The sequence below is a fragment of the Monodelphis domestica genome, chromosome 7 (assembly GCF_027887165.1).
Source record: "Monodelphis domestica isolate mMonDom1 chromosome 7, mMonDom1.pri, whole genome shotgun sequence".
Taxonomy (NCBI): Eukaryota; Metazoa; Chordata; class Mammalia; order Didelphimorphia; family Didelphidae; genus Monodelphis; species Monodelphis domestica.
In genome coordinates this window covers 200479301-200491819 of record NC_077233.1, presented here as the reverse complement: position 1 = coordinate 200491819, position 12519 = coordinate 200479301, and the positions used below count along the sequence as shown (strand labels likewise).

General features: G+C 35.1%; 1 protein-coding gene across 1 annotated transcript in view; it reads right to left on the bottom strand.

The window, feature by feature from the left end:
* Positions 1-12519, bottom strand: part of TMC1 (transmembrane channel like 1) — a 209765-nt gene that overhangs the window by 123716 nt on the left and 73530 nt on the right. Inside the window, exons 2-4 of the mRNA XM_056806326.1 lie at positions 11582-11638; positions 7729-7894; positions 1271-1399 (exon numbers count right to left, since the gene is read on the bottom strand). Coding sequence (XP_056662304.1) covers positions 1271-1399; positions 7729-7894; positions 11582-11638 — 352 coding nt within the window. The remainder of the gene's footprint in view (positions 1-1270; positions 1400-7728; positions 7895-11581; positions 11639-12519) is intronic.

The window sequence follows — 12519 nt, the reverse complement described above, 5'->3', positions numbered from 1 at the left end:
TGTTTCATTTTCTGTAATGTAAGGAGGACTTTCGGATAAATAGCTAGCATAGCTTCATGAAGGACAGGTAAGGACTAACCTCATTTTCTTCTGTGACAAGGTTCAGTAAGTCAAAGAAATTATGAAGATGTAAAATGATTCATGTACTTTCAGACATGATCTGTGTGTTTATTTTTGATTTTTGATTTTGATTTTATTGATTGATTATACATATATGTTATAAAAGAAGACTTCTACCAGGAAGTAGGGAGAAGGTAGTTTAGTGGGTGGTGATAAATGTTTGTTTTTTTAAGAGCATTAAAAATATTTCAAAAATACTTAGAATGCAACAGAAACACAGAAAGGCCCAGCACTCTCTCCAATGGATCCTCTAACTGCTCCCATTTATTCAGACAATCCTAAATTTGGAGCTAAAGGTGATCTCAGAAAGCATTGAGAATACTTCATTTTATAGATTAAGAAACTGAGTCCTAAAGAGGTCCCCACATCACATAGATCTTAAATGGCAGAGTTGGGATTTGAACTCAGGTCCCATGACTCTCAACTCAGTCCACTGAATGATAAAAGAACCATTGTATAAAAGGAGCCACCTCAATTTAATATTGCGAGAAAGGTTTGGGAGGGATGTTGGATTTGGAGAAGGAGATCCTGACCCTATACATTTCACAAGCCATTACACACACACACACACACACACACACACACACACACACACACACACACACACATATCATAAACCAAGAGGATATAAATTGGTTATGCATACTTTTGCATATTAGACATATAGAGACATGTGTATCTTTATATTCATAGAGTAATATTGGCCTGGGGCTATTATCCTGTAAACATGAAATTTTTATTAGCATAATCACTAATTGGAATCCTGTTTTTGGTTCTATTTTAAAGGACAGTCATTTGTTAACCACCCAATATTTTAATGAGAATTGTCATGTGTTCTATTGCCCGAGGATGGGACCCATCTGAGATGCAAGTGTACAAGTTGAATACACATGTGAAAAGCAACATTACTACCTCTTTGAGATAGTTATCACAATATTAAACCAAAATGAAACTTCGATTCAAAAGAATGATTGAAGTAAACAATAAATGGGTCCACATGCCTCTAATTAACTAATTTGCTATGAGCTGTTTCTTATTTAGAGATGTTAGCTCACATTCCCCTTAGCTGTGTACAGTAGAATAGAAAATACGTGAAGTTTTAGCAAATAAAGATTGGGGATTTTTCCCTAATTATAAGAAAAGTGCATACTTTAGGACTTGGATCTTCTTTTCCATCTTCCATGGTTGACATTTGACTGTAGCAATGACTTGCCTTTTTTCATCTAACTCTGCCTTCATTCTCTCCAATTCCTCTTCATCGATTTCATCATCTTCATCTCTTTAAAAGTGGAAGAATACATAACATTAACAGACATCCAACTGAAGTTTGACTCCATTTCCAAATATAAAGAAGACTGATAGTATCATTGTAACAAAAACGCAGCACATTGAGAATAGTATTCTAATCATTAAATTCTATCAGTTGTATTTGAAGCTTTCAACTCAAATTTCAAAAAGCACTATGCTCAAACAACATATTTTTTTTTTTTAGTCATCATAGGTTCTGGAACCAAGTTATTCCTTTCTAGACATTCAGACCTTCAGGGGAAAGGAAAATATAAATCTTAAAGAGAGTTTCTTCTCAGCTCTCCATTTTCCCTTTTATCCATCCTGGCCATCCCCATCTTACATTTTTGATTCAAACTATCATTGCCAAGAAAAGATAATAAGCTATTAGTGGTAGTATTGTTTAATTATTCTCAAATTTTCAATTGGTTCTATCTTAAGAAAGAAAGAAAAATGATATAGAAAGAGTAAAAATGTTTTGTAGAATAATGTATTTAAACATACATAGGAATTTAAATATCATTGCATCCAATCCCTTCATTTTACAGGTGGGGATGACATCCTAGAGAGGTTAAATTATCGAAGATTATGTGGGCAACTTTAGGGTTAGTGTCAGAGACAGGATTTGAACCTAGGTTTTCTGACTATAAATTTATTACTTTTTCTACTATAGTATGCTATTTCTTCTAAAGCTCAATTGGTAGCTGAAAAATATTTAATGAAGAATGAAGCTGATATGTATATGTATGCATATGTATGTGTATGTGAGTATATGGATATGAGTTTTTCTATTTAAGCCAACAAAGGGGATTTCTTTATATATTGAGCATTTATGGTTTACTTGTTCTAGTCTTTTGTCCTCTGTTCTCATACTTCTTTGCTTATAAAAAAGTTTATAGGACATTAAGAAAACAATGTAAGAACACACTGAGAATGGTATGTTTTCAGAGTCAGAAGTAAATTACCATACTTTATACATTAATATTTGATAATGGATCATATAACACCAAGCAAGCCATTCACTGCAGATTCTTTTGCTTCTTTACCACTCTAAAATTTGTTTCATTCATCAGTGAATCTGTGCTAAGAAAAAAATTGAGTTCAATTAAAAGTATTTTTTAAAAAATATCAAAAAACCAAGGGCAACTAGGTGTCTCAGTGGATAGAGAGCCAGGTCTGAAGATGGGAGATCCTGGGTTCAAATCTGAACTCAGACACTTATTAGCTGTGTGACCCTAGGTTAGTCACTTAAAACCCCTATTGCCTAGTCCTTCAGTCTTCAGTCTTAGAACCAATATCAATGAGGTTGTTTTTTTAAATAAAAAAATGAAGAAATATTCATTAGATCTATAATGCTTAGTCCAATTAGTTGCTATCATGGGGAAAAGTCAAGGATTTGAAGTTAGAGTACCAGAGTTTGAATCCAGACTCTTCCATTTACTAGTTATGTGACTGAGCAAATCACTGAACCTCTCTGGGACTTAATTGCCATATCTGTAAAGTGGGGGAAAGGGGATTTAAGATTATGACTAAAGTACTTAATTCTAAATTTATGATTTTATGATGTTACTCCCTCATGGCTTATTAATAGAATATACCATAATAATAGAATATAATAATATAATTTAACAATTTATAATATGATAGGGGAGCCACAATCAGATGTTAGTTCCAGTGAAAAGATTAGGGCTCTTAATGGACCACAAGGGCATTATGAGACAACAATGTGACACAGAAGCCAAAAAAAACTAAATTTAATGCTATCCTACATTGTAATGATAGCCTACTGTCTAGAACAAAGAAAGCAGTGGTTCTACTACAGGCTGTCTTGGTCAAGCCATATCTGGAGTGCTGTTTTCAGTTCTGGTCACCTTATTTTAGAAAAAAAATATGGTCAAGCTTGAATATGTTCAGAAAAGGATAGACAAGGTAGTAAGAATTGGAGAACATGTCAAATAAAAATCAATGGAAAGAACAGAAAGTTTCCTTTTAAGTATTTGAAGGGCTGTCATTGGAAGAGATGTTAAGTTTATTTTGCTTTGCCCCAGGAGGAAGAATTGGGAGTAAAAGGATAGAATGTCAACTCTTCCCTAGAATACAAGTTTGTTGAGGATAGGGACTATTTCATTTTATATTTTCAACACTGAACACATATTCGGCTCCTAAAAATGCTTACTGATTAATTAATTGATTGATTGAAGTTGAAGAGAGAAAAAAAATGTGCTCAATAGAAGGAAAAGCTCTCTAACATTTAAGCTATTCCATAGTGCAATCCTCTCCACCCCTTTCTTGGAGGTCTATTTATTGTTGAGATTATTAGAAAAGTATTCTTAGGTTAATACATATTATAATAGGTGGTTTCTGAAGTTCTCTCTCTCCTAGATGAATGAATGAATGAATGAATGAACGAATGAATGAATGAATGAATGAATGAACGAATGAAACAGGATGTATTAAGCACTCAGTAGGTAAATGATTATGATCTCAGGCTAACAGTTTAGGTGACTGTGCTAACATTTTGATCACCAAATTCAGGGAAAACAAACTACCTTATTCTGATGACAATTATAACAATCTGTTTACATTGTGGATTGTCTGCTTTAGTGAACATAGATGGAAAAAATGTTGACTTGGTGACTGTATCTAGGTATGACAATTTCAAGTCCATTTTTTCTTTAAAAAAACAATGTTTTTCCATCAGAGAAAAAACCATTTTGCTCAAAAAGTCAAAATACCACAACAGTTTCTGTATGGATCCAGACTATCTAAACAAACCATTTTGAACCCCAGTTCAAATCCCAGGCCTAGTCCAAGGCAGCTAAATTACAGCCTCTCTGAGCTAATTTTTTATCTATAAAATGGAGAAAATGATAGCACCTATTCCATATGTAGATGTGAAATCAATTGATATAATGTATCTAAAACATTCCCGAAACTTTAAACTGTTAAAGAAATGGGAATCCATTATTACTATTAATATTATTTTTCTAAATCTTGTATATTTATAATGTAGTTTTCTGCTTGGCTTTAATGTTTCTAAACAACTGTTGTGAAAGGGAAAGAATCATATGCTGAATTTCTCACAGCTCTGAATTCACCTAAAATTGGGTCAAGAAAAGTCTGTGGTATATTATTAGAAGCATTCCAAACTGTCTAACAAGGTAATGTTCTTTAGCTGTCTCCAAAGATAGTTAGCATTACAATCTTTGGTCTTTGGCTTCTTTCAAGTGTTTTCTTCATGCAAGGGAAATTCCCATGGGTATTGTTTTGGCCTTTGAATAAGGACCCCTAGTTAATTAACTGAAATGAATGTGTCCTCATTTGCCTACTAATTCTCTTTAAAGCGTGTGTGCTTATTGTTTGGGGTTTTTTTCTCCTATTTAAAGATGCAAGTCTTTAGTGAAGAAGGGCTCTAAATTAGAGAACAGAGCTACCACTTATCACAATGAGTCTACTATTCCTGTTAAGAACACGAGCATTAATAACAGCAGCAGAATATCTCCTTCCAGGGATATCACCATTTGTTTGGGCAAAGGACTCTCTCTTTCAATCAGATGTGTTATTTTACAAAATAAGTTTAAGAAAATCTTATATTACCCAGAGCTAGATCAATAGCAGAAGAAACTCAAGAGGAAAAAGCAATGCGGTCAAGCAAGGGCCTCTCCAGAGCAGTCTAAGACCCAGGTCTCATAAAGCAGAAGAAACTGAGATTGGGAAAGGTAATATCAAGCCAGTTTTCTATATGGAGGGTCATCCTGAGAGAAAAGGAAGCCTCTACTCAAATCTATACTCTGTGTTCTTCTATTTCTCTCTGCCTCTGCCTCTGCCTCTGTCTCTGCTTCTCTCTGTCTCCAATCTCTCTCTGTCTCTCTCTCTCTCTCTGTCTCTCTCTCTCTCTCTCTGTCTCTCTCTCTCTCTCTGTCTCTCTCTCTCTGTCTCTCTCTCTCTCTCTCTCTCTCTCTCTCTCTCTCTCTCTCTCTCTCTCTGTCTCTCTCTCTCTCTCTCTCTCTCTCTCTCTCCCCCTTTCTCTTTCTCTGTCTCTCTCTCCCTGTCTCTCTGTCTTTCTCTGTCTCTCTCTCCCTGTCTCTCTCCCTACCTCTATGTCTCTATCTCTATCCTTACATCTCTTTCTCTCTGTCTGTCTCTGTCTATGGCTATCTCTGATCACTCCCTTTCCCCCAAAAAGCTGAGAAAACTGATGCTGAGATTCATTAAGCCAGGAACCCAAGTCATCAATACATTCTTATGTCTCCTGTATTATTTGTATCTCTAGTAATGAAGTGTATACCAATAAAGTATTCTGGGATCCATCTGCCAATTAAAAGAAGCCAGATACTTCAAAGACAAGCATATTTTAATTATAGAAGAACTAGACCTGTAATATTGGAATACAGAACTTGTGAGTGAGGAAACTCCTTCAAGCAATTCAGGTCAGCACCTCTTTTGTAACTTATAGTCTTAGAGAGTTGCTTAAAGAACAGAGAAGCTAAGAAATTTGTTCAATCACACAACCAGTTGGTATCAAAGGTGGGACATGGGCCAAGGTCTTCCTGTCTCCAATGGCTGAGTCTCTATTAAACACTGCTCCCACTCCTCCTACTTGCCTAATTAGCTGCACCTCAATTATAAAATGTACAAAGCACAAAGTTGTATGGAAAGAATATATTGACATCTCATTCTCCTGCTCAGAGTAGAAATTGAAGGCAAATATTTTTCAGAGTTCAGGGAGTAGAATAAGATACAGAGTGAAAGGCTAACAAAACTTGAACAAGGTTAAGTCCTTGTTTCTTTAAATGACTTTATGCTTATCTAATGCTTAGCCTTCTACATGTAAAATCCAGGATAATCCCCCCTCCAAGAAACGATTCCCCTATAAATCCCAGTACTCAAATACTATCATTTCATTCATTTTGCCATCTCTTTGGTACTTCCAAACAGTGGCAACATCAGTCTTCATTTACTTAGAGTTTATGGATGCTTCCATCTTTCTCGTGTAACATCTCATTCTTTTGTACATTTCTTGAAGGCAGAAACTAGAATCAAGTCATTTTTTTTATATATCAGTTAATCAACAAAAGTCTATTAAGAGGGCACTTCTGGAAATCATGGTGCCAGAAGCTCTGCTGGGAGGAGAGTTAATTACAAAGATAAAAATGAAAAAGGTTCTACCTTCAAGGAGCATATATTCTACTAAAAAGGGACAACATGTATGCCTATAAATATGCACAAAATAAATACTAGGTAATTTTTTTGGGGGGAGGGGCTAGAACATCAAGAAAAACTTGATATTGTAGGTGGCCACTAAACAGGGCATTGAGGCAGAGATAAGAAAGGAGGACATTCCAGACATGAGAAAAAGCCTATTTGTAGGTACATAGCTAGGAGGTATGTCTCCAAAAGGCATACTCCCAAAGGACCTCCCATCTTCAGTCCTGGCTCTCTATCCACTGAGCCACCTTGCTGCACCCTCCTTTTATGAATAGTAAATTATTTTATAAACTAGACTTAACAGAGGATGGTAGTAAATGCCTGTAACCCCTGCTGCTGGAGGAGGTTGAGGTTGGTGGATTGCTTGACTTATGAAGTTCTGGGTAGTAAGGATAGAGCCAGTTGGGTAATTTCACTGTCTGGTACAAATATATTGAGCTTCCAGTATCAGAGGGCCACTAGGCTCCCTACAGAGGATGGATCTATCTCAACAGAAAAATGGATCTGGTTAAAGTTTCCATAACAGTCAATATTGGGATCTAGCAATGGATAGCCATTGCACTTCCAATCTGGACAAGGATAAGGAGATCCAGTCCTAAAAACAAACAAACAAAAATACAAAAAATAAGCACTATTCCATGAAGAGTCAAAGATATTTTGAAGTATCCTCTAGGAATTTACACTCTAAAATGGACACTCTCTTACACACACACACACACACACACACACACACACACACACACACACAAGGAATGAATGAATGAATAATTTGCAAGTAAACATAGCCATACAGCTTAGGACCTTTGAATGAACTGGACCTGAGTAAATGAGCCAATGGACAAAAATATTCTATCTTTATTTTAATCTCACTTGAAACTGACACTAGATGATTTTAAAATGGATTTCATTGAACTTAATAACCATCAGTTTCTCCTTTGCTGCCTTGATGATATAACAAACACCAAAATGTCCACTATTTCAATAAACAGCTTCAGTTATTAACCTTTTATGCCCAAGTAAAGCAAACACTAATGCATTCTCTTTACTATACGTCTATACAATAATAAAAGCTAATATGAGCTTCCAGTTAAATAAGAGGCCTAATTAACTTACGCTCCTCTCTTCATCTTCTTCCTCCTCTCTTTTTCCCTTGCTTTTCTGGTTTCTGCATCCTCAGGTTCAGGTGGTGGGTCATCTTCACTGATAATATCCCTGTTCCTTTTCCTATTTGGTTTCATGCTCTTTCTTCGAGGCAACTTATCTTCCTTTTCCTCTTCACCTATAAAGAATATTTTATGATTCAATGAGGAAATTTTTGAAATAGACTTCCACAAAAATAATCATCATTCCTATATAATAATAACTAGGATCAGTTTTCTTATGAGTTGACCACATAGTAATTTGCCATACAACTAAAATAATCATTGTCCAAATTATTTTATAGCTTTAATATTTTTTAAACAAAGCAATGGAGAGGTAGTGGAAAGAATTAAAGAACTGTCCTCAGCCTGACATAGACTTACCATTTCAAGTCCCATCTCTGACATACACTTACTCTGTGATAATGAGTAAATCATTAAATTTATGAAGATCCCAAACATCTTTGTAATCTCCAAATTTCAAAGCAGGTGCCTATCTGGAATTTCCCCAATGAGAGTTCCATATGTCAATAAAATTATAAAATCTTTGTTTTGTTTTGTTCTTAAAGATTATAGAGATTTCAGATGGGAAAAGACCTTCAAAATAATCTATTTCAAATCTTGTACTTATCACTTCATGGCCTCAAATTCTATATGAACAAATTGGTTTAAATTATGAAGTTATGATTCCTCTATACTCCAGCAACTCATATACTTGTTTTCTATGTTTGATTGAATGAAGAAAAAATCATTTAATAGGTGCTTACTATTTGCCAAGCACCATTACTCAGAAGGATAGCTTAGTATTAAATAGCATACTGTGGGTACATTCTGCTTCTAAATCATCCCTTCACATCAAGACATTTTTAGAAGCAATAGATTCTAATTAATTAAAATGGGCAAAGGGCAATATGTGTGCCCTGCTATGTCCTATTATAGAGTAATGATCAAGAAGGTTACAGGGGAAAAATTAAAAGAAAGTATTTTGAGGGAAACTGTAACTTTTCCATGCCTCAATTAATCTGCTTCATTTATTGTTTCAAATATTGCTAAATTTATTTTTCATGTACTTTTAGGCTATTGTTCAAATATGAAAAGAAGAATAAGGGGAAAAGATAACGGGAAAAAATTCTGACATAATTACTTTATTACTAACAGCTATCAATAATTGTGTTGTGATTCCATCACTTTCCTATTTTACTCTAAATTTAATAGACTTCAACAAAATGAACATCCAAATACATAAAATTATTTCATTTAAAATTATAAAGCCTACTATTCAAAATTTTTGAATATATGCTTTAACTTTTAAAAAAGATAAAATGTCTTATTTCCATGAACTCTTTTCACCTTACTCTTATTCCTTTTTCCCCACTTTCCCTCCTTTTTTCTCCTTCCTTTTACCTCCTATTTCTTTACTTTCTTCTTTCTTTTGTTCATTCTTCCCCCTTTCCTTCCTTCTCTCCATTTTTCCTCCCAAAATTGAGTTGCCATTTGAAAGGACATTTTGCTTGTATATTGAGCTCATGTGACCAAGACTTATCAGTATCATTGATCCTAACTTCCTCTCAAACCTATCCAAAATGGGAATTATGTGCAAAGGATGAAGCAATTTCATTTATCCCCACAGTATAGGATGCATGAATTCACATGAGTTAATGATTCAGTGAGCTAACAATAGAGATGGATAATAATCTGGGATCCCTAGCAAGCTCATTTAGCATTCATCATCCCTTCCTCTACCATCCACCAGCCTACATCAGGGCTGGACCTATAGGTTTGAAACATGACTGAATTCATAACTTTTCTTCTCCACTAGCATCTCAGAAAATCAGAAGGCAGGAACTTGCTCAGTCTGAGACTGCAATATGGTCGTGTTCTGTGCTACAGCAGAGCTGAGGTAGAGGAGTGAAGAAGAGAGGGAACTGGAACAAGATAAAGATAAAGATATATATATATATAATATATATATATTATATATATATGTGTGTGTGTGTGTGTGTGTGTGTGTGTGTGTGTGTGTGTGTGTGTGTGAAAGAGAGAGAATGAGAGAAAGAGAGAGTAAGAGAGAGAGAGAGAGAGACAGAGAGACAGAGACAGAGACAGAGACAGAGACAGAGACAGAGACAGAGACAGAGACAGAGAGATGTGGCTATGTGACATTCCACTAAATCTGAAGGAAAAAAATATTATATCCACCTGGGGCCAGGTCCATCCCCTAAGAAATCACTTGGGGATAGAGACTAATGCTGTGAAACTGTGAAGCAGGAGGCTGAAAAGGCTTTGAAGTCCAGCCCCCAGAGACCCTAAATGAGACAGATAGTGAGTGATGGGAGGTATAAGGGGGCAAGGAGTTTAATATGTCAAATATTTGCAGTGAGGTCTAGTTTAAAAATCCTCCCCCAATTTCCCATGCTTACTTTGTTAGTCAAATTACTTCCCAAATGATAATGGAGTACAATTATAAGGAGAGTAGTGCTTGGAACTAGCTAGTATTTTGACATTTGTGGTACATAGGTCCCTCTTAAGCAAATTATTCTGAAACTTTCATAGGTCTGATTGTGTACACTATGTAGCACTAAATTTATTCTTTGCCATTTATCTCCAAAGAGGGAGACTTTTCTGCTTAAATTAATCTCTCAGATCCAAATCCTAAAGAGAAATAATCAGCTACAGCTTCCTAAATGCTGATGTGTTTACAATGCATCTTTTTATGTGTTCTATTAAATAGACAGCTTAGATTTGACAGGTCATTGCATTCATAGATTATGTGAGATTCTGGACTGCTTCCACAGGCTCAGCCTCCCTCTTCTGTAGCCCCAGAAAAATTAGGATTAATACAAAATTAAATTTGGGGAGACACCTAATTAATATAATGAATTCATACAGTGAACCATTCATTAGTCACAACTCCATGAAGACATACAGTAGACATCCTCTATATGCCCTCTAACTGAACCCTTCTTTAGATACAATTCCTTCTTTAGGTTTCAGTAAAATCAAAGTATTTTCCTGTACAATGAGCCTTTTCTTATTCCAATCCAAGCATAAATTAAAAAAAAAAAGGAAGTCTTTTCAAGTTACTTGAGTGGACCCAAAGTCTCAACAGGAGTCACAATCTTGGTATTTAGACTGTCTACATAAAGCCAAAACAACAGATCAATTTAGTAAAAAAAAAATTTTGTCAACTGAAGTCAAGACAGTCATTTAAGTAAACTGGTCAAATTGGGCAAAATGGCCAGTCTGCTAACTTTATGAACCTGTGACCTTAAACTGAGCCTCTAAATCCATAATGGCTGTACATATGGGAAGGGCAAAGGAGAAGCATATTTCCTTTATTCTGCCAATGTCCTTCAATTATGGATTATGGTGCAGACAAGGGAAAATATATATCTCCAGACTGAATAGGTTCAGAGAAAGATTAACAAGTTCTCATCTGTCTCTTTTGAAACCATCAAAAAATCTGACAATGGTGGGGCAGCTGGGTGACTCAGTGAATTGAGAGGCTAGAGATGGAAGGTCCTAGTTTCAAATCTGGTCTCAGACACTTCCTAGCTGTGTGACCCTGGGTAAGTCATTTAACCCCCATTGCCTAGTCCTTACTGCTCTTCTTCCTTAGAAATGATACATAGTATTGATTCCAAGGCAGAAGGTAAGGGTTTAAAAAGAAAATTCTGACAATGAGTGACTGATAGTTTGATAAGTATAATCCCCAATCTCCCAAAAAAACAGTCCAAACAATTATTAGTGGCAATTCAACAATTGGTTGCCCCTGAGTGAAAGATGAAAAATACTTAATTTAAAAAATATATTCTATTTCTGCTTACTTGAGCTCTCTTCAGTGTCATCATCTTCCTCCTCTTCTTCTTCCACTTCTATTTGCACTGTCAAAAATACAAAAATCGAAAGTTGGATTTTCAAACAACTACCATTTTAAAATATTTTTATTAAGAATTTAAACATTGAAAATGAGTATTTCAATATGTCTAACAATGCACACACACCAAAATTATTGCATGTATTATATATATATATACCTGAGGCTCCATTTCATACCATTTTTTAAAAAATGATAAATTGAACACATTCCTTTCAAAACTGCCTGGCTTCTTTCTGAACTTCCTTCTGTGTTCTTTTCTATCAATCTAAAAAAAAAAAAAATCTTTTAATGGATTTCTTTCTCTTTGTCTTTCTTTCTCTTTCTCTCTGGGGATCACCATTCCTAACCATGACTCCACTAATGCCACAAATTAAAATCAGAGAAGACTCTTTTTTAACAATAAGTATTGTCAAGTAGAACAAATCCACATGGTGGCCAAGTACAAAAAAAAAACAAAAAAACGTCTCTTTTCTTTACCTTGAATCTATCACTTCTCTATCAGGAGGTAGGTTAAGCTTTATCATAGTTAACCTGGAGATGTCTTTCTGAATTGATTTTCCTTTACAATGTTGTCATCCTATGAATTGTTTTCCTGACTCTGCTCATGTCACTTTGTATCCATTACTCCTTGCCAAGATTCTTTGAATTTGGTAATTTCTTGCAGCTAAATAATTCCATTACATTCATATACCACAATTTATTCAACCAGTCTCCTATTTATGGGTACCCCTCCCTTTACACTCCAGTTCTTTGATTTTCTTTTATTTTTTAATTCATCCTTTGGCACCAGAAAGTTTGTAATTTTGTTTTGCTTTTGACTATCCTCTTCCTATTATCCTTTAACATATTCCCATGGCCACTTGTTTCCCTAGTGAATTTGTAAAC